General features: G+C 36.7%; 2 protein-coding genes across 2 annotated transcripts in view; both read left to right on the top strand.

The window, feature by feature from the left end:
- Nucleotides 1-10,240, top strand: part of LOC115835058 (HEAT repeat-containing protein 5B-like) — a 30,796-nt gene extending 20,556 nt beyond the window's left edge. Inside the window, 5 exon segments of the mRNA XM_030812453.1 lie at nucleotides 2,627-2,798; nucleotides 4,488-4,649; nucleotides 5,902-6,174; nucleotides 8,946-9,101; nucleotides 9,866-10,240. Coding sequence (XP_030668313.1) covers nucleotides 2,627-2,798; nucleotides 4,488-4,649; nucleotides 5,902-6,174; nucleotides 8,946-9,101; nucleotides 9,866-10,122 — 1,020 coding nt within the window. The 3' untranslated portion in view covers nucleotides 10,123-10,240.
- Nucleotides 1-21,689, top strand: part of LOC115835179 (striatin-like) — a 173,181-nt gene extending 151,492 nt beyond the window's left edge. The window contains exon 5 of the mRNA XM_030813300.1: nucleotides 21,590-21,689. The gene's annotated coding sequence lies outside the window, so the exon portion shown is untranslated. The remainder of the gene's footprint in view (nucleotides 1-21,589) is intronic.
- The last annotated feature ends 961 nt before the right edge of the window (nucleotides 21,690-22,650 follow it).

The raw sequence follows: 22,650 nt of genomic DNA, 5'->3' as shown, positions 1-22,650 counted from the left end.
TTCACTTCAGCAAATACCTAGGGATGGAATAGCTGATTGATAGGGCAGATTTAGTTTAACGTTCAGAAAACTACAAAACTGTTTCCCAAAGTACTTGTGCCATTCTACATTTCTGCTAGCAATGTATGAGAATTTCACTTCCTCCATATCATCACCATTGTTTGTTACTGGCAGTCTTTTTAATTTAAGCCATTCTAATGGATACATATCTCATTGTATCTCATATCTCAGTGGTATCTCATTGTGGCTTTAATTTGCATTTCCCTAATGACTAATGATAAGCATATTTTCAGGTGCTTATTTGCCATCCATATCTTCTTTGAAGAAGGATGTGCTCAATCTTTTGTCCACTGTTTTCTTGTGTTGTTTTATAATTATTGACTTTTGAGAGTGTGTTATAGGTTTATTACATATTCCTTTATCAGATATGTGATTTACAAATATTTTTCCGAATGGGTGGCCTGTCTCTTTATTCTCTAAACAGTGCCTTGTAAGGAAAAGACATTTTGAATTTCATCCAATGTATCAATTTTTCTTATATGGATTGTGCTTTTGGTGTTGTATCTAAGGAAACATTTCATAAACCAGGGTTTGTCCTGTTTCCTTCTAGAAGTTTTATAGTTTTATGCTTAGATATATGATTCATTTTGAGTTAATTTTTGTATATGGTGTAAGGTTTGAATCAAAATTTTTTGGCTTTTTTTCAATATGGATATCCACTTCTTCCAGTACCATTTCGAAAAGGCTTTTCTTCACTAAACTCCCTTTGCACCCTTTGTTGAAAATCAGTTGTGTGAATATGTGTAGGTATAATTTTGGACTTTCTATTCTGTTTCTTTGATCCATTTGTCTATCTTTATGCCAACAAACAATTTTCTTCATTACAGTACCTTTGTAATAAGTCTTGATATCAGGCGCTGTTAGCCTTCCAACTTTGTTCTTTTTCAAAATTGTTTTGCCTGTCTAGGTTTGTCAATGTCTACAAAAATACCATGCTGGGATTTTGATTCAGGTTGCATTGAATTTGGAGAGAATTGCCATCCTAACAATATTAAGTCTTCCATCCTATGGACATGATATATCTCTCCATTTATTTTGGTCTTTGATTTCTCTTAGCAACATCTTGTACTGTTAAACATACAGATATTGACAGAATACAAATAAGTCTGGGGAAATATGACTAAAATCATGAATTCTATCAATGTCAACATCCAGGCTGGGCATGGTTGCTCACGCCTGTAATCCCAGCACTTTGGGAGGACGAGATGGGTGGATCACCTGAGGTCAGGAGTTCGAGACCAGCCTGGCCAACATAGTGAAACCCCATCTCTACTAAAAATACAAAAATTAGCCAGGCATCATGGCACTTGCCTGTCAATCATTTGTCAGTATCTATTGAGATAATGATTTGATTTTTCTTCTTTAGTTTGCTAATGTGGTGAATAACATTGATTAGTTTTAGGATTTTAACCAATATTGCATTCCTAGGATAAATCTCACTTGGTCGTGATATATTATCCTTATTATATATTATTGTATTAGAGTTGCTAGAAGTTTGTTTAGAAATGTGTGTCTGTGTTCATAAGGGATATGGGTATGTAGTTTCTTTTTCATGTAGTGTCTTTATCAGGTTTCAGCATCAAGGTGATACTGACATAGGATTAGTTGGAAAGTTCCTTTCAATTTTCTGAAAGAGTTTGTGTAGAATTGGCATTATTTCTTACCTGAACATTTTGTTGAATTCACTGGTGTAGCCATCTCCTAGAGTTTTTTTGAGGGAAAGATTTTGAAGTACAGAATCAAATTTTAACACAGATACTGGGCTATTCAGGTTATCTGTTTCTTCTTGAGTGAATTGTCTGTTTCCTCTAAGTTATCAATTTTATTGGCATAAAGTTGTTCACATATTCTCTTTAACTTTTTAAAACATGTTAAATCTGTAGTGATTTGACCTGTCTCATTTCTAATTTTGGTAATTTGTATTTTTACTGTTTTTTTTTTCCTGATCCGCCTAACTAGAGATTTATCAAATTTATTGGTTTTCTTGAAGAAGCAACTTTGGTTTCATTTCTACTCTTTTTTTAGTTTCCTAGTCATTAATTTCCTTTATTATTTCCTTTTTCTGCTTACTTTGTGTTGAATTTGCTCTCCTTCATCTAGTTTTTTAAGGGTGAAGCTGAGGTTATTGATTTGAGACCCTTCTTCTTTTCTTTTTTTTTAATTTTTTTATTATACTTTAGGTTTTAGGGTACATGTGCACAATGTGCAGGTTTGTTACATATGTATCCATGTGCCATGTTGATTTCCTGCACCCATTAACTCGTCATTTAGCATTAGGTATATCTTCTAATGTGGTGGTTTAGTGTTGCGTGTTTCTCCCTAACTAGAAACTCACTCAAGGCAGTAGGCTGGGACAATTGTAGGGTTCATCTTGTTTTTTCCTCATCTCTTAAGGATACCTTAAGATGCATCACTGCCTGATGTCCAGTGTCTTGAAAACTGTTGTTTCATTTATTTTGTCGAGTTTTTTTGTTATCTCAAGAGAGGTGGTGAGTCTGGTTCCTACTATTCCATTTTGGAAGCAGATGTTGTAGGATGTTATTTACTTTTTTGTTTTTAATTGCAGTGTCTACTAGAACTACAGAATGAAGCTGTATTTATGTGGACTGCTGAACTAGAAAATATGGCCACTCTCTGCTTTAAGGCTTTGGAAAACTCAATTTATGGGGTACGAGTGGCAGTATCTAAACTTTTAGGAAGAGTCATGGCCACAGCATTAATGCCGAAACAGGCAACAGGTGTTGTTTGCCCTTGATTTAGACCATAACAGACCTAATTAGTTATTACATACAGGCAAGTCACTGTAATGGATTTAAAATTTTTAAGTATCTTTGTCTACTTTTTCATAAAATGAAGGAACCTGGCCAGGCGCAGTGGCTCATGCCTGTAATTCCAGCACTTTTGGGAGGCCGAGATGGGTGGGTCACGAGGTCAGGAGTTCAAGACTAGCTTGGCCAAGATGCTGAAACCCCGTCTCTACTAAAAATACAAAAATCAGCCAGGCATGGTGGCATGCACCTGTAATCCCAGCTACTTGGGAGGCTGAGGCAGGAGAATCACATGAACCCAGGCGGCAGAGGTTGCAGTGAGATCATGCCACTGTACTCCAGCCTGGGCAACAGAGCAAGACCCCATCTCAAAAAATTTAAAAAAAAAAAGAACACAAATGGCATTTTCCTTGATATAGTCACATTTTTTGTGATGATAATGTACAGGATATCTAGTAATTATGCTGGACATATAAGCACATAAGATTTATGAAATGATTTTGGGTAATGTATAAGGTACTGGAATCTGGCACTTTATTTGCTGTTTATTTTAAGTCTCTGATGAGTAGATCCCCATTTCTACCACAGTATTAATTTTTAATTTTTCTTGATTATCATTATAAACAGAAACAGAGGCAGTAATTTGAGTTTTCAAATTACTGTTGCTTTGCTTCACAGTTCCATAGAGATATCTCAGGGTTGCCTGTGAGCAGATGCTGAGTGAACTCTGCCCCAGTCTTGTCCCCACTTCTACCCCACCTCTGTATCATAGAAAAAGAACCAGATGTTTTAGGTTCAAGTCCTGTCTCTTGTATTTATTAACTGTGAAACCCTATTTCACTTCTTTGAGCTTTGATTTCTTCATCTTTAATGATAATTATTTCAGTAGATGATGATGATGATGATGATGATGTAATGTTTTAAAGTGCTAACTTTGTGCCAGGCACTGAATTAAGTGTATTACAAAATTTAATCCTCATAAAAGCCCTGTGAATTATATGTACTGTTATTACTGTTTTATAGATGAGGAAATTGAGACTTAGAGAGATTCTGTAACTAATTTTCTAAAAACTGTTCTGTGTTGGAAATGAAATTAAAATCTCAGGCAGCCAGATACCAAAGCTTGCATTCTTAGCCATGAGCTTTGTATCTCCTCTCTACAGAATTTTTGTGAGGATTGCATTTGCTACTATATGTGGAAGGACTTCCTAAAATATGAAACCCTGTACGAGGGATGCCGATTCAGTTGCATTCCCAGTAACATTTTAATCTACTGGTAACTACTGTATAGAAAGCACCGTGATGAGAAAAGTTTTTTGTGTCCACCTCAGGCGGGAATGAGAACTGAGATCAGTTAGTAGTAGCTGCTGTGGGTATGCTTTGTCCTTATTGTGTTACACACAGTATTATCATTATTATTAGACTATTTTGCATTGATTTACTGAATTTTATTTCTAGCTCTTTCCATTTTCTGAGCATTTTTTCCTTTGGAATTGAATTCAGGTTTACAAGTACATTGAAAATTTTCAGAACAAAATTATAAGGAGACTAAACCATTTCCCCACTGTAGTGACGTATCCTTAAAAATAATTACTTGAATTATTAAGCTAAGTGCCTCAGAAATATACTTGCTTATACTTTTATTTTTCTTCTTGACAGTAATGCGTCAGAATGTGAAGCGAGCAACATTTGATGAAGTCTTAGAACTCATGGCCACAGGATTTCTGTGTGGAGGGTCAGGTTTCTTAAAGAGCTTTGGAGAAATGTTAAAAGTTGGAGGGTCTGTTAATCGTGAAGTGAGAGTTGGAGTTACGCAGGTTTGTAACACATACATGTAAAAGAATTTTGTCCAGGCATGGTGGCTCATGCCTGTAATCCCAGCACTTTGGGAGGCTGTGATGGGCGGATTGCCTGAGGTCAGGAGTTTGAGACCAGCCTGACTAACATGGTGAAACCCCATCTCTACTAAAAACACCAAAAAATTAGCCAGGTGTGGTGGCACACACCTGTAGTCTCAGCTTCTCAGGAGGCTGAGGCAGGAGAATTGCTTCAACCAAGGAGGTGGAGGTTGCAGTTAGCCGAGATTGCACCACTGCACTCCAGCCTGAGCAACAGAGTGAGACTCCATCTCAAAAAAAAAAAAAAAGATTTTGTTCATATCACTTGTGAAACTTCATGGAAAACTGTTACTAAGTAACAGCTCACACAGACATTTTTAATATTGTCTGGTTTCTTTCAAAATGTTTCTTTTACCAAATGAATGAATTACATTCAAATTCCAAATTACATGCTTATATGGAAATTTAGTAGATATTTAATAATATATAAATAAGCCTATGTCTACTATATTTGTGTAAATATCTTTAAAGTTCCTACATTTTGCTTAACAGAAAATCAGATATAAAATAACTCAGTTTTCATTGAAACTGTATTCAGGTAGCTTGAGCATTTAGATTTTAATATTCTCCAACAACCCTGTAGCTGAAAATATTGGTTAATGCTATGATTGTATTTTCTATGTGTTTAATCACCAATGTAATTATAAGATTATATCTGACTTGGAATTATAATTTCAAAATAACACCGAATAAGAGGTTATGGTTAATGATCTAATAATAATTAATACCTAATAAGATGAAATGGTGATCATAGTCAAAATCATAACCGTACCTTGATCCTGAAACAAGTATAAAATATAAGTAAACAATTTTTTAACTTACAGAAAAAGTTATATGTAAGGGTTTTATAGCTCTAAGTCAGTGTTTATTTAGGATGTTAAGGTTTTCTTGTTTCTATAATAACCTGTTACCTTCCTGATCACTGGGGTAAATTCAGCTTCCCTTCCCTCTCACTGCTGTCCCTTTATGTTCTTCATGCAGTTGTTATCTTAAGAACTGTTTTTTAGTCAAAGATACTTCACTAATAATTCATATTCCAGAAGTGGTAAAAAGACCTCAAGTTTAAATTTTCTCTGTTTCAGCCTCAAATATAATTTATTCTGAATGCTGTTATCCGTTATTTTAGTAGTTGCTTTATCTTTGATTTCTGTTCAGTTATGTAAGTGTATCTGAAGTCGTACCTTCCTCTATTTACAGGCATTGTGTTGTTTTTGTGACAACATTGGGTGGTCAGTGGTTGGAGCGCAGCTTTGCCACGTTCTTGTCCCACGTACTTGATCTGGTTTCCCATCCTCGGGCAACACAAACACATGTGGAGGCTGTGTACTCCAGACGATGTGTTTCCTTTATCCTAAGAGCTACTGTGGGCAGTTTGCTAGGTGAAAAAGCCCAGATTGCAGGTGCTGAAGAAATCTGCCAAGCTATTGGAAAACAAATGAAAGCCATAGGTAAGAATCGGTATCATTATATGTGTTGATTACCTTAGTCATTTAGTTCTTTATTGTTACTTTTAATAAATATCTGTAAGACTGATTAGTTTATCTTTCTGTGTGTTTTCATAGTGATTTTTATTGAGTGCTCTTATTTGATACTAAAATCACATAATTACAGTGAAATAGAGTTGTTAAAGATTTGGGTGGCGTGTAGGTAAGATTGTGTTTTCTGTTTTCTTTCTAGTACCTATACGGATTTTATAACTTTTCTGGCATGCAGCAGCACAGTGGTTGCTGTCTTCAAGGAATAATCTATTGTCCTCTTTCTGCTTTTAGAGCCTGTTTTTTTATAAAGATATATTTTTATTGTTTCTTTTCCTCCCCTTGTAGGCCTAATATGAAAACTTAGGAACAATTACAGATGATTATTAGCCCGCTATAAGATGTACTGTGAAACCTCAGTTATACATAATTACAAGAAATTCTTTTCTAAAAAGTATCAATTTTATAAATTTATCAATTTAACAAATAGTTATTGAGTGTCTTAGATTTGCAGAGCAGTAATTCAGGGTTCAAATAATGAATGAGATAAAGTTTCTCCCTTCATGGAGCTTTTAATCCAGTTATAAACTAAATATAAAAGCAATACTAAAAGCAAGGCAAAATATAAATTCTAAAAGTTTAGTTTTTTCACTATTATTCACAATTTCACTATACTAACTTTAATAAGGGAAATTATATTGACTAATAGAGGTCTCTTGAAATAAGGATTTAATGAATAAATATCAATAATTTATTTTTTAGAGATATATGTATTAAATGTTTTATAAAATTAGTAAAAAACATATAAATAGTTGTAGTTTTTGTTGTTCATAATGGCTTACTTAGTAAACTAGTTTTATTTTTTATTTTATGTTATTTTATTTAAGACAGAGTCTAGCTCTGCTGTCCGGGCTGGAATGCGGTGGTGCAATCTTGGCTCACTACAACCTCCACCTCCCAGGTTCACATTATTCTCCTGCCTCACCCTCCTGAGTAGCTGTTATTACAGGCGTGTGCCACCACACACCCTGCTAATTTTTGTATTTTTAGTAGAAACAGGGTTTCACCACATTGGCCAGGCTGGTCTTGAACTCCTGACCTCAAGTGATCCACCTGCCTTGGCCTCCCAGAGTGCTGGGATTACAGGTATAAGCCACCACGCCCAGCCAGTAAACTAGTTTTAAATGTATAGAGCTAACTGAAAATTGTGAATTGTGAATTAAAGGGTTTAAATTAATGAGATATCATTCCTTAAATATGCTAAAATAGTCATCTATCTTAGATTCACAAATTAAAGAATAATTTGCACATTGATTCATTGAGGAAATGTTTAGTGCCAGAAACACTGCGCCAAATGGTGGGAGTAAAATAGCAAGCCAGATGCATACAGCACCTGTCCTCAGGGAGCTTAAAGTTTAGCAATCAAAAGCTAGAGTTTATGCATTTCTGAGTCCAGAAATACCTAAAAACAAAAGAGTTATTTGGCCAGGCATGGTAGCTCATGCCTGTAATCCCAGCACTTTGGGAGGCCAAGATGGTTGGATCACTTAAGCCCGGGAATTCTTTGAAAACAGCCTGCCCAACATGGCGAAACCCTGTCTCTATTAAAAAATACAAAAATTAGTCAGGCGTGGTGGTGTACACCTGTAGTCCCAGCTACTCAGGAGGCTGAGTTGGGAGGATTGCTTGAACCCAGGAGGCAGAGGTTGTAGTCAGCTGAGATGGCACCACTGCACTCCAGCCTGGGCAACAGAGCAAGACTCTGTCTCAAAAAAAAAATTTAATTATAGTCCTCAATTTATTAATCTATTATATCCTATTCTGTATTATGTATTTTATAGTCTATTAATTCATAATGAATGCAAAAAAGAAAGTTTTACTATCATTTAAAGGTTCTTAATGTTAAGGTCATAAATTCGTTATTTGATTTTTTTTTAAATCCTGAAAGCAGAATTAAATATAATGATACGTGTTGGGGATTTGTGGGCCAGAATGTATTCTCAGTTAGTAGTTTGGCAAGGGATCTTTGGTTGTCTCTTGTCAAACACATTTCAATTCTAGTGGAAGCTAAAAGGTTGGGGTAGCAGGCAGCAAGGCTAATTAATGGGAACTTACAGAAACATTCCAGTAAGAGGTACTTAAGGCATTTTCCTTATAGATCCATTTTCTGGTCAGTAATTTAACAGATACCTCCAATATACTGGAACACTTAAAGTAGTAATGGTAATAAAGTAATAATAGCTGCTAGCATTTATTGAATGTGTGTTATGGGCAGCATTGTGTTAAATTCTTTATATGCACTGACTTTTTAATCACTACAGTACCATTTGAAATAGGCATGTAAGCCCATTAACGGATAAGGAAATTGGGACAGAAAAGTTGAATATCTTGCCCAATGTCACATAACTAATATAACTAGTGGAATTGGGATTTGAACCCAAGTCTCGTTTCTGCAGTATCTGTGTTTTTATTCACTGGATTGCTGCTGCTTGCTAAAATTAGGTTGTATTCCTGGAAGCAAAGATATATCTCAGTATGTATTTTAGCATTATTATAAAGCCATTAAACAATGTTTTTAAGTCACTTCAGTGTTTAGTTCTGCAAGTTTTCCACTGAGAAATAACTGCATAGTTTTTAACACTCAGACATCAACTGGTATGGCTAAAATCATAAATTGTGTAGACCAAAAAAATCATACCACAATTCATTTCTCCTATGTCAAAGACATGATTTTGTGTTTCCAGAGGCAGTAGTGAATGACACAAGTAGAGAAAACAAATCTGGTGCAGCAGACATTGCAGCAAGTCAGCATGTGATGGTCTGTGCCCTCCAGGAACTCGGGAGCCTGGTGCAGAGCTTGAATGCCACCACATCCCCTCTTATTCAAGAAGCGTCTATAGGTATGACATTCAGTTACTTGCTAGCATGTTTTTTAACTTTTTTCAGTCGTAAGTGTGATTGATATTTAATTCCTGATTAGTTGCTTATCATCATCATTAGCACTTCAGATCATCAGGTTTTACTTAAATTAATATTCGTTGTGATTGGCTGGGCATAGTGGCTCATGCTTGTAATCCTAGCACTTTGGGAGGCCCTGGTGGGCAGATCACTTGAGGTCGGGAGTTCGAGACCATCCTGGTCATCATGGTGAAAGTCTGTCTCTACTGAAAGTACAGAAATTAGCCAGGTGTGGTGACACGTGCCTGTAATCTACTTGGGAGGCTGAGGCAGGAGAATTGCTTGAGCCCAGGAGGCATAGGTTGCAGTGAGCCAAGATCATGCCACTGCACTCCAGCCTGGGACAAAGCGAGTCTCAAAAAAAAAAAAAAAAAAGATTCCTTGTAAAGAATATTGAATTAAATGGTTAAAGTTTTGGAACAGAAATCAAAAGCTATTGTGGTAGTTTTTTTTATAAAAATTGACTAAAATTTGTTGAAGACTTCTATTAAATTTTACATCAACATTGAATATAATTGTACTATGTTCTTCATAGAAAATGTTCCTTTGAAGTACTCTACTGTATGTAGTTTTAGGCAAAGTTGTGGATCTGTATGTGTAAAATCTTGGTGATTGTGATTTCAGTTATTGTTTTTTAGATAGTCTTTGAGTCTCTGAAATCATTTGACTTCATTAAAGAGTAATATTTTGAGTATTTCTTTTTTAGGGCTTTTGGAGATTGTGACTTCAGTGCTTCTTCATCCAAGCATGACTGCCCGACTTGCCGCTGCATGGTGTTTGCGCTGTGTGGCTGTGGCATAACCTTTCCAGCTGACACCATTTCTAGACAGGTGTGCAGAATGGCTCAACAACTTGAAGACCTCACCAGAAGCTGTCAGTGGATATAGTTTTGCAATGGCTGCTTTGTTAGGTGGAGTACATCAGTGTCCTTTGGGCATTCCTCATGCCAAAGGAAAAGTATGATGGAGATCCTAGACTTGGGAATGCTGTCACGTGGGCTTTGGTCTTTATAGGAACGCTGCTGTGTTTAATGTTGAACAGGATGGTCAAATAACAGTTTTAGTATGTTAACATAAAACATAGTGTTCTTACTATGGGGTTAACAGACCCTAATTATAATTTGATATTTAATTCTGATGTAAGGATAATAGATTTTGTCTAAGTATAGTAACATGTTATAATTTATTTTAGAGGGAAAGAGAAAAAAACAGCCTAGGCAACATAGTGAGACCCCATCATTAAAAAAAATAAAAAAAGCCAAGCTTCATGGTCCTAGCTACTGGGGAGGATGGGTTGGAAGGATCACTTGAGCCCAGGAGTTTGAGGTTACAGTGAGCTATGAACATGCCACTGTCCTCCAGCCTGGGTGACAGACCAAGACCTACCCTGTCTCAAAAAAAAAAAAAAAAAAACCCCAACCTTGTACTAATATAGTATTTATTTGAAAGTCAGAGCTTTTCTTTCAGCTTTTAGAAATAAAAGTTCACATTGCTATATATTCAAAGATGTCAGGAGAATATGCTATTGTAATATTTAGCATTTTGATAATGTTTAGTGAAAATTGAGCGGTTTTCATAAATCATGGCCGGGCATGGTGGCTCATGCCTGTAATCCCAGCACTTTGAGAGGCTGAGGCAGGTGGATCATTTGAGATCAGGAGTTTGACACCAGCCTGGTTGACATGGTGAAACCTTGTCTCTACTAAAAATACAGAAAAATTAGCTGGGCATTGTGGCCCCTGCCTGTAATCCCAGCTACTTGGGAGGCTGAGGCAGGAGAATCACTTGAACCCAGGAGGTGGAGGTTGCAGTGAGCTGAGATTGCACCACTGCACTCCAGCCTGGGTGACAGAGAAAGACTCCGTCTCAAAAAATAAAATAAAATAAAAAAGAGTAGCTTTTTTCTTCTCCTTTCTTTCTATTGTATACTACTGTCATGGTTTTCTTCTCAGTAATCTTAAGTGTTTATATAAATATTATTTGAAACTTAACATAGGCAGATTAGGGCTAGATTTTTAAATTTTGATTTGTTTTCTAAGACCTTAAGTCCAGGTCCATTCACAGGAGTTGCATAGCTACTGATGAAATCCAGACTTCCCTCTCACTTTGTCATATAGTTGCTTCCTCATTCTTCTCATCTTCCTCAGACTTTCCGTCTTCCCCACATGTCCCATCTTCCTCACACTACTTTCATAGTTTACATCTTCCCAGAGACCCTTAGGGACTACCCAGTACTCGGAGAGTAAAGTATAATCTCCTTTGTCTGGTAAACTGGTATCTTATAATTTGACTTCATTCCATCTGTTCATTCTAATTTCCTGTTGCTCTAATTAGACTAGTAAAACCAGCTTACTGTTGAGTAAAACCATCTTATCTATGGCAAGAGCAGTTTTGAAACAGGTATTTGTAATGTGATTTTATTGCCAAAAGTGAGGTATGTCTCAAATATTATTTGTTAAAAATGGACAAATATAACATCTTTAAAGCAGTTTTCAAGAACTTTAAATTTAGGAAAGTTGAGAATTTATTATCCAAATTTTAATCGAGACCTTTCTATACATATTGGATGGGATTGAAAAACGAGCATCTTGATTTGGTAAGATACACTTACTCCCTTTGATCACATATATTTCTGAGATAACTCAGCTATAATAACTAAGACCAAATCTTGTTAATAAACTGAACTTAAACTGGTTATCTCATCAACCTTTGTTTTCTTCTTTCATCCAGTAGACTCGGTGCAGACTCGGTGCCTACTTATAAGTTAATGTCTGATGTTTGTCTGTCATGTTTATTAATGGCATTTACCTTTTTCATGGTCCCGCCACTGCCACTTCTGGTCTGCTTTGGTCAACTTTGGTGTTAATAGGTATTGAGTACTTTCTATATGCCAGGTACAATATTAGGTGTGTCTGTTTTAGGGGATAGAAAACTGAGGTTCAGGAGAATTAAAGTTATGCAAGTAAGTGGAAGAAATAGGACCCAGATCTAGCTCTCAATACAAAGCCTTTGCTCTTTTTTTTGTGTTGCTGCCTTTCAGTAACATACGCACACGTGTACACACACACCCTACGTTCTACGATTTAATTGCGGTCTATTTTTATTTTAAAGTTGTCTCAGGATAGAAGCTTCAATTCTGTAGAAGTGACTCGAGAAATACTACCTTCTTGTGTGTAATGTAGATGATATATGCTAGGAACATTCTTTCTAGATCACAGTTGATCCATGACAAGTTTAAAAAAACTACTGGAATAACTATTATAAAATACTCATTTGGTAGAGTCTGGGAGTGAGCTAGCTCCAATCCAGCCTAAAGGAAAGAATATGCTGTTAGATATATTAAAGACCAGCATCTTCTTATGGTAAATGTAATGAATGGTGTATTGTATAGTTCTCTCATTTTTCTCAGTGACTGTAGAGGCTGGTACTGCAAGAGACAGCTCCATCTGCAGCTGGAAGATTATTAACAAGTCTTACTAGCATAGTACTATACTGTTAAGTCTTACGCAGGCAATGAGTTTAAATACTTTTATTTACATATTAAATTATAGAATACTGACTCCAGTATGACTGAACTCTAAGGATTCTCTTCACACAGGTGTCTACAGGAGGTGGGTTATACAGATACTATTCTAGATGTGAAATCTAAATGAGTGCGAGCTTTCTTGGGCTTTTCAAGTGATGTCACGGACAGGGAAGATGCCAAAAATCAGGACTCAGTTGTAAATGGTACAGAGACAGCAATGATTGGGTAAGTATTTTGTCTGGGAAGTGTTTTAGCTATTATTAGTTCTTATTAAATATTTTTGGTTTTATGGGCATTACTTGTACTTTTAGGTAGTGACAGAAATTAATTATAATTTAATAAAAATTCTAAAATTCTATTTGGTTAGAAGGTAACAAGGATTGGAGTTATTTATGACTTTTAATTCAAGAATATTTGTGATATTTAATACGGATTTTAATATATTTATTTAATAGATTTTAGTATATTGACTTAATCACTAAATAAAACTTCAGAAAATATTTTATTTGGAAATTCAGTAGAAATCCCTAAGAATGACGTTTCATGATTGGTGATGCAGAAATCGTAAAAATACCTCAAATTCTTTAGAAGTAACACTGTTTTTTAACCACTTGTTTATCTAATAATGTAATTTATCTTTCCTTTGATATAAAATACCTATTTTAAGTAGCTATTTTGAAGTGACAGCGTAATTGTGAACAATTCAGTAGCTATTTGAAATATTTTGTTTTCCATTTTGGATTATGTATCATACAATTATATATAATTCTACTTAAAATAAGCATAAACAGTTCAATAAAGAGATTCTTATTTATTGGGAAAGAATTTCCGTGATTGTTAATTGAATAAAAAGCCAAAAATTCTGTGAATGTTTAAGTATGATTTTGACACTTGTTTAGGAAGGAAGAATGGTTTTAATTGAACTCTGTAAATTTTCTACCAAGAAGATAGTTCCTGCTATTTGGAATACAAATTAAAATTGTGGGATTAGGTAAAGGTTCACTGTAGGACTTTTATAAACAAAGTTCCTTGGACCTTAAAATGTATTCATTAATAATTAAGAATACATTTCCAACTTTGTAGGCTGCGTTAAAAAATACATTAACTTGGCCGGGCGCGGTGGCTCACGCTTGTAATCCCAGCACTTTGGGAGGCCGAGGCAGGCGGATCACGAGGTCAGGAGATCGAGACCACAGTGAAACCCCGTCTCTACTAAAAAAAATACAAAAAATTAGCCGGGCGTGGTGGCGGGCGCCTGTAGTCCCAGCTACTCGGAGAGGCTGAGGCAGGAGAATGGCGTGAACCCGGGAGGCGGAGCTTGCAGTGAGCCGAGATTGCGCCACTGCACTCCAGCCTGGGCGACAGAGCGAGACTCCGTCTCAAAAAAAAAAAAAAAAAAAAAAAAAAAAAAAAAAAAAAAAAATACATTAACTTGTATTTGTAAATTTAAGGCATGGTATTTCTCTGTATAGATATAGACTGTGTGGACATTATCTTTAGTTCTGTTTTTATGTTATGGGTTTAATGTAAGTCATCAAGTTAAATGTTTTTTTTTTTTTTTTTTGAGATGGAGTCTCGCTCTGTTACCCAGGCTGGAGTGCAGTGGCGCGATCTCAGCTCACTGCAAGCTCTGCCTCCTGGGTTCACGCCATTCTCCTGCTTCAACCTCCCGAGTAGCCGAGACTACAGGTGCGTGCCACCGCACCCAGCTAATTTTTTGTATTTTTAGTAGAGACGGGGTTTCACCATGTTGGCCAGGATGGTCTTGATCTCTTGACCTTGTGATGCGCCTGCCTCGACCTCCCAAAATACTGGGATTACAGGCATGAGCCACCATGCCTGGCCGATAGTATAAATGTTAAGAACTATAATGCATACTTTAGTAACCTTCAGTAAAGACTTTCAGGGAAGACCACTTGTGTGATTTGGCCTTGATTTGTCTTTTAAGAATGACAAAGATACTGTTGCTAATCTGTCTGATTTCAGTAGGGATAAAGAGTTAGGGGAGGGTGATATGAAACACAAAGCTGTAAGCAGATTTGAAATTTAAGAAAGATGTCTTTTGAAAATTTTGTCCGTAGTGGTTTCTACATTTTTTTTTTTTTTCAGGAAAATGCTCTCTGTCTAAAAGATTACCTAATGAACTGGAGATAAATCTTTCTGTTATGGCCATTGGAATCTTTACTAAATTTACTTATTTATTTATTTATTTAGAGACAGAGTCTCACTCTCACCTGGGCTGGAGTGCAGTGGCACGATATCAGCTCACTGCAACCTCTGCCTCCCAGGTTCAAGTGATTCTCCTACCTAAGCCTCCCGAGTAGCTGAGACTACAGGCATGCGCCACTACACCCAGCTAATTTTTGTATTTTTAGTAGAGATGGGGTTTCACCATGTTGTTTGGCCAGGATGGTCTCAATCTCTTGACCTTGTGATCCGCCTGCCTCAGCCTCCCAAAGTGCTGGGATTACAGGTGTGAGCCACTGTGCCCGGCCAATCTTTACTAAATTTATTTTGAGGAAACTAAATTCAAGTCATATATTTGAAAATTCAACTATTTCTAAGAGATTAATGGCTTATTAATCAACAGGGTCAAGTCTAGTAGCAATGTTAATTTAACTAGTGTATTGCTGTTAGTAACTTTATGTACACATTTTCTCTTTTACTTTAGCTGTTAAGCAGAAATACAAGATTGCATCAGAAAAATGACATACTTGTTATTTTCTTAGTTGTGTAAACTTATGTAAGAGGTCAAAGGGAGAGTTGCAGAGAGGATAAGAGTAGAGAAAAACGGTGGTGGAGATAATAAAAATATTTTTAAAATGAAATACATTAAGGTTGGTGTAAGGATCAAAATAAAAATAAATCAGGAAGGGGAGTTTTTTACATTAGATTACCACTAATCTAAATAGATATGAGTGACTCATGCCTATAATCCCAGCACTTTGGGAGGCTGAGGCTGAGTCTGGCAAATCACTTGGGCTCAGGAATTAGAGACCAGCTTGGGCAACATAGTGGAACCCCATCTCTACTGAAAATACAAAAATTAGCAGGGTGTGGTGGCTCACGTCTGTAATCCCAGCTGCTTGGGAGGCTGAAGCTGGAGAATTGCATGAACCTGAGAGGCAGAGATTGGAGTTAGATCATGCTACTGCACTCTGCCATGGGTGACAGAGCCCGGAGACTTTGTCTTCAGGTAGATAGGTAGGTAGGGAGGGTAGGTAGGTAGGTAAGTAGATAGATAGGATTACAAAGTACTTAGCATCCACTTCCTGTATTGCTTTTTAAATTTGTGGGAGTGTAATTGATAAGAATCAATGTAGATAACGTGATTTGGGATTTATAGTTACCATATAAACAGAAGTTAATGCAACATATCATGGGTTACTTCTTATGTCGAAGTTAGAAAGATTAAGCAGGATATACATGTTTTACACCAGAAAATCTGAGTTAACAGATTCTGCCTCCATGCTGGATAATTTCAAATTCCTTGAAAGTGCAGCTGCAGATTTCAGTGATGAAGATGAAGATGATGACGTTGATAGAAGAGAGAAAAGCGTCATTGATACTTCAGCAGTGAGTTAGATAACTCATACGATAAAAATATTTTTAGGGACTATAATACATACTATATAATGCATAAAAGAATCCATGTTCTTTAATCTTAACCCCTAGCTTTTTCTTTTTCATGAATTTGGAGACATTTATGAGAGTTTATAATATTGATTTCAAGTTGAGAATATTTTTAATATAGTAGCTTTCTCTTGAAATTCCTCACTGTTTGACTTTTTGTTCATTCATTGAACGGGACAAGTTTTCTATGGGGCAGATGAATATAGTAAATATTGTGTGTTATAACAATGCAGGGTTATTGGTTGTTACAAGAGAATAGAATTGACAGACACATCATGGTGCCTGATGGCAACTAGCATCAGCTCTAATATATGCAGTTTTTGTCTCTCTTGTCAGGATTGTTTTGGTAGGCAAACTTTCAGAACTCTTCCATTAGATTTCTTCAAAATTGTTTAGGGTTCTTCTCAAGTTGTTCAGATGTTTATGAGCTTATTGACTTTCCCATGGCAGTTTCTTGGAATGAGAGATGTCTCAAAGTAGCCACTTCTTTCTCTTCCCTTCTCCGTTTTCTTCTCTTCTTCCCTCTTCCCCCTTTTCCTCTCTCTCCGCTTTTCTCCCCTCTTCCCCTTTTCCCTTCTCTCTCCTTCCTTCTTCCTCCTACTCCTTTTCCTTCTTTTTTAAGTAAGATATGAGGACATGTTTCGCTTTGTCTAGGAAAATGTTTGCATTTTCTCTTTCACATTAATTTATGAATAGAGAGGAGGAAAGTAAAGTAATATAAAGCAGATTGGACCTAGAAGACTTGGGTTTAAGCTCCAGTTCTGCCACTATTTGTGTTTCTTAATGCTTCAGGCTTAGTTTTTTCATTTGTAAAATGAGGATTGTTATAAATAGCCATCTTAACCATGGAGGATTTTGTAAGGAACAAAGAGACACTATGTGCAAAAATGATCTGTTTAACTATAAAGTGCTTTCAAAGTGTAAACTCTGTGTGTTTTATGCCTTCTGCTTCTTAGGCTCCATCAGAGACTCAAATTATTACTGCCAAATTATTGTTTTCCATCACCACTATTCAGTAGTACTCTACTGCTAAAGCCCTGCCATGGAAATTATTTGAAATTCAAATAGTAACTTCCAATTTTTCTTATCCAAACAAGTAGTAATAGCATGTGTCTTAATTTACCATGGTAAAAGGAAAAGTCTAAATTTCTATGATACTTTTTCTGTGTCCTGATCATCTGGAAATTGTGTAGTCCTTTGTGATTTCTGTGGGATGCTGGCATTGAGATATTATTTTTCCATCAAAATACTTTTTTCATAGCTCAGTATTAAATAATGCCTTGAATCACGATGCTATATGTTTCTTTTAGTGATATCAATTTAAATCATAAACTAATTATTAACTATTACATATGATCTTACTAGAAATTCCTAAACCATAGACTGTTGTCTTTTTAAGTAAACAACATAATAAATATACTGTCTTCTAATTAGTGCAGATCATAGCAGTTCTGTGCTGCATGCAGTGGCTTGTGCCTGTAACCCCAGCTACTCAGGAGGCTGAAGTGGGAGGATCACTTGAGGCCAGGAGTTTGGGACCAGCATAGGCAACATAGCAAGACCCCATATCTTAAAAAAACATTTTTTTTTTAGTTAGCCATGTGTGATAGAACACACCTGTAGTTCCAACTGCATGGGAGGCTGAGGAAGGAGGATCGCTTGAGCCCAGGAATTTGATGTTGCAGTGAGCCATGATCATGACACTGCACTCAAAATTTTTTTTTAGTTTTGCTGGGCACGGTGGCTCACACCTGTAATCCCAGCACTTTGGGAGGCCGAGACGGATGGATCACTAGGTCAGGAGATCGAGACTGTCCTGGCTGACACGGTGAAACCCCATCTCTACTAAAAATCCAAAAAAAATTAGCTGGGCCTGGTGGCGAGTGCCTGTAGTCCCAGCTACTCGGGAGGCTGAGGCAGGAGAATGGCGTGAACCCAGGAGGCAGAGCTTGCAGTGAGCCAAGATCGTGCCACTGCACTCCAGCCTGAGTGACAGAGCGAGACTCTGTCTCAAAAAAAAAATATATATATATATTTTTTTAGTTTTTTTGGAAAAAAATATTTCTAAGCAAATCACTGGTTTTAACAGTTTTGCTTATTTTTTACATTATATTACATTAATTTTCACAGCTTTACTCAAATAGCTATATGCCGAAAAGGACTTTAACAACCTAATTCTCTGTAGCAGTGAATAAGCATAACTTATTGCATTCTATAGGGAAAGCTGAAAGTTATCCTATTAAAATGTCAAGTTGAACAAGTTTTAAAAATGTTATTTTATTTATTTTCTTTTCTTTTTTTTTTTTTTTTTTGAGACGGAGTTTCTTGTTGCTCAGGCTGGAGTGCAATGGTGCAATCTCAGCTGACTGCAACCTCTGCCTCCCGGGTTCAAGCAATTCTCCTGTCTCAGCCTCCCGAGTAGCTGGGATTACAAGCATGCACCACCACACCCGGCTAATGTTGTATTTTTAGTAGAGACAGGTTTCTCCATGTTGGTCAGGCTGGTCTCGAACTCCTGACCTCAGGCGATCCACCTGACTTGGCCTCCCAAAGGGCAGGGATTGCAGGTACGAGTCACTGCACTTGGCCCTTATTTTTCTTTGCCGTCATTATTATCAGTATTCTCGTCATTACCAGTTAAGTGTAATAACAACCCTGAGATTATACATGCATGTAAAAAGTGATCAGTTTCAAACTGTGTGAAGCCTAAGTTCTGCAGCAGCATTTAGTCTCCACATTCAGGAACTTTAGGAGGAAAAAGAATGGAACTAAGAGCTATTAACTATTTGTTTAGCCACAGTATAAAGAATCTCACATCCGTTTGTGTCGTGGCCCTCCTAATGGTTTTTGAAGTGACACTTTATTCATTTTTCTAATCTACTTAGGCATCCTATGCAACCCATAACTTCTTTGGTTTTCTCTTAATTTCTTAAATTGATTTATAAGCTCATTGAAGGTAGAAGTGGAGTGGAACCTTCTATGTCAGGAAGAAAAGTAATACATGCTTATTATTACAAACTCTACCCCTTCCTATTCTAATCCTGTTCTCCAGTGGTAAACACAATTCGTTTTTCTTCTACACCTAAACATTAAAAGCAGAGGACTTTTGGTTTATTTATTTAAAGTGGGATACTTAGTAAATAGTAATCTGCAATGACAGTAATAAATGTCATTTACCTTTATTCTTTGTAAGGTTATACTGAGGCGATGAGACTAGAAACAAGTTTTTCCCCCCAAGAGTTGCTTTTATTACTTAATACCATATTTAATGTTGAAAATACATTCATACTTGCAATTTGAGGTTCCACATGCTCCTTATGGATTTTGCCTGCTCTTTTTGTCAGGCAGTGAGAACAAGGACTCTGTAAGATGTTGGTGATGGTCCCTCTGAATTACAGCTGGCAACTCATCAGAGTCTAGAAAATGGAGGGATTAAGCCTGTAGGGTAAAAGAAGGTAGATTAGGCAATATATTTATATGTGGAACTCTGAGAATTGGGGTGTCCTGTTGGCATAACTCTTCAGATACACCTTTTTTTTTTTTTTTTTTGAGATGGAGTCTTGCATTGTCGCCCGGGCTGGAGTGCAGTGGCGCGATCTTGGCTCACTGCAAGCTCCGCCTCCTGGGTTCACACCATTCTCCTGCCTCAGCCTCCCAAGTAGCTGGGACTACAGGTGCCCACCACCACGCCTGGCTGATTTTTTTTTTTTGTATTTTTAGTAGAGATGGGGTTTTTACCATGTTAGGCAGGATGGTCTCCACCTCATGACCTCGTGATCCGCCCATATCGGCCTCCCAAACTGCTGGGATTACAGGCGTGAGCCACCGTGCCTGGCCCAGATACACCTTTCTACCTTAGTCTGGCTACCTAGGGAAAATTAGAATAGATTATTAGAATATGGTTTGTATTTATAAAAGCATACACATTCAGCACGGGTTTTCTGTTCCCAGTCTGCCACACGGATCTTGCTTTTTTTGTTTATCTAATAGATTTGCTAGATGTTAGAGTGGGAGGTGCTGTAAGCATAGAAGTATTTCTTGATTTTAGGAAAATATCCCAAATAGTTAAACAAATTATTGTAGCATCATTAAATAATCCTTTGATTTCTCCTATCCAGTTGTGTTTTTTGTTTGTTTGTTTTTTGTTTTTTTTGAGATGGAGTCTCGCTCTGTCACCCAGGCTGGAGTGCAGTGGCGCGATCTCGGCTCACTGCAAGCTCCGCCTCCCGAGTTCACGCCATTCTCCTGCCTCAGCCTCCCGAGTAGCTGGGACTACAGGTGCCCGCCACCACGACTGGCTAATTTTTTGTATTTTTAGTAGAGACGGGGTTTCACCGTGTTAGCCAGGATGGTCTCAATTTCCTGACCTCGTGATCCACCCACCTCGGCCTCCCAAAGTGCTGGGATTACAGGCGTGAACCCCCGTGCCCGGCCACTCCTATACACTTTTTATATGTACCAGGACAGTTAAGGCTAGATAGGATTTATCTATGATGCCACCTTTGTTCTGTTGGTAGTGGCTTCTTGGAGTGCTGTGCTGAGAAGGATTTCTGAGGCTGTATCTTGTCTTTGAAGAAGAATGCTGTGATTGATGAATGATACCAATTAACAGCATGGGAACAGGGTCATACAAGTCACGTGTTTGTCATCTCTTGGTGTCTACTTCTCAACTCTCTATTTACTATTTACCATGTTGGTAAAGGTGACTGAGACGGAGACAGTTCATAAAAAGCTTAGGCATGTAGATCACAAAATTTGTCTCTGCATGTATTCAGCTTAAGTTTTAGCCCTTCAATTGGATTTGTGATTCCAGAGTTATTTCTAAATATAGAAAAATGAACCATAACAGCCTTTATCAATTTGTTGTTAAATCTAAGTTAGATACACTCTGAAAGATCAACATTTTAGGGAAAAAGTTAAATACACGGAGAGCTACTAGAGAAAACTGATGCAAGGTTAAGACAGTAGAAATAATTATGGGAACCTTGTAAATCATCTCTCTGTGGTTTCAGTACATGTCTTATATTTCAGTATGTGGTTCTGTTAGTTTACTTAAAACAAACAAGCCATAATACCGTTGAGCAAAGTTTAAATTACTGCTTTAAAATTTATAATGTACATCTTTTTAAAACTATGTGATTTTCACTGAGTTAGGTAGTACAGTTATTTAACACAACAAAGGTACACTTTCTGAAGAAAATAATTGAATTTTCTTATTCAGTGGTAAAGGGAAACTATCTCCTTTATTTAATTTAGCATGTTTTTTCATTAGATTGTTAGGAAAAAAGCATTGCCTGACAGTGGTGAAGATCAAGATACAAAAGAAGCTCTAAAGGAGTTTGACTTCTTGGTTACATCAGAGGAAGGAGACAATGAATCTAGAAGTGCAGGCAATGGAACAGACTGGGGTAAGGAAGCATACTGGATCCAACCAGAGATGTTAAGTAAATAAAAGAAATTAAAATTTTATCAGGAGGGCAACATCTTAACTATAATGTTGAAATAGTGAGCATTCTGTGAACTTATTACTACTAGCACCCTTTATCCAGGATGAATGTGCGTGTATGTTTAAGGAACATTGTATAACTACCACATTTAAAAAGAAAAAAAACCAGCAATACAGTATGAAAAGAATTTGAATTACTATATAGAATATTCTCTGTTTTCTGTTTAGACAGTAGAACTTGCAAATCTAGATTTTTGTGGAAATTATGAGACTTTAGTTAGAGGATTTTTGGAGATCTCATTGCTGACAGCTTACATGCAAAAAGAAGTATGAGTTAAAAAATTGTAGTCAGTCATTCATCGTATTTTAAGATTTGACAGTTCGTAAAGCCATAGAATTTTTCTTCTCAAAATGTTCTAAAAAATCAAATATTTTAAACATCTAATAAGAGTTAAAACAAGTATTTTGGGGAAACTCCGTCTCAAAAAGAAAAAGTCGTTTAATTTTTCCTGTAAAAATGTTGTGCATAAATCGTTAAAAGTACTCTTAGGGTTTTTTTTTTGCTATTGAAAGCAGTGCCATATTGAAATTACACTTTAATTGTCTGTAACATATATAAAGAAATCTTACTTAGGGTTGTATATTGACTTTTTATACAAGCCTTAAAGCTTCTAGCCAGGACTGAGTTGCAGCAGCAGGATCTGCTATGTTTATGCTTTATTACTGGCACCTGAAAGTTTTCATTGTTTTTCTTTCTAGCTCAGCAGTATATTTACTTTTTTTTTTTTCATACTGAGTCTCACTCTGTCACCCAGGCTGGAGTGCAATGGCTTTTTGATACCGAGTCTCACTCTGTCACCCAGGCTGGAGTGCAGTGGCGTGATCCT

This window comes from Nomascus leucogenys, chromosome 5, assembly GCF_006542625.1.
Source record: "Nomascus leucogenys isolate Asia chromosome 5, Asia_NLE_v1, whole genome shotgun sequence".
Lineage (NCBI taxonomy): Eukaryota > Metazoa > Chordata > Mammalia > Primates > Hylobatidae > Nomascus > Nomascus leucogenys.
This window is presented reverse-complemented; position numbering and strand designations above follow the sequence as displayed.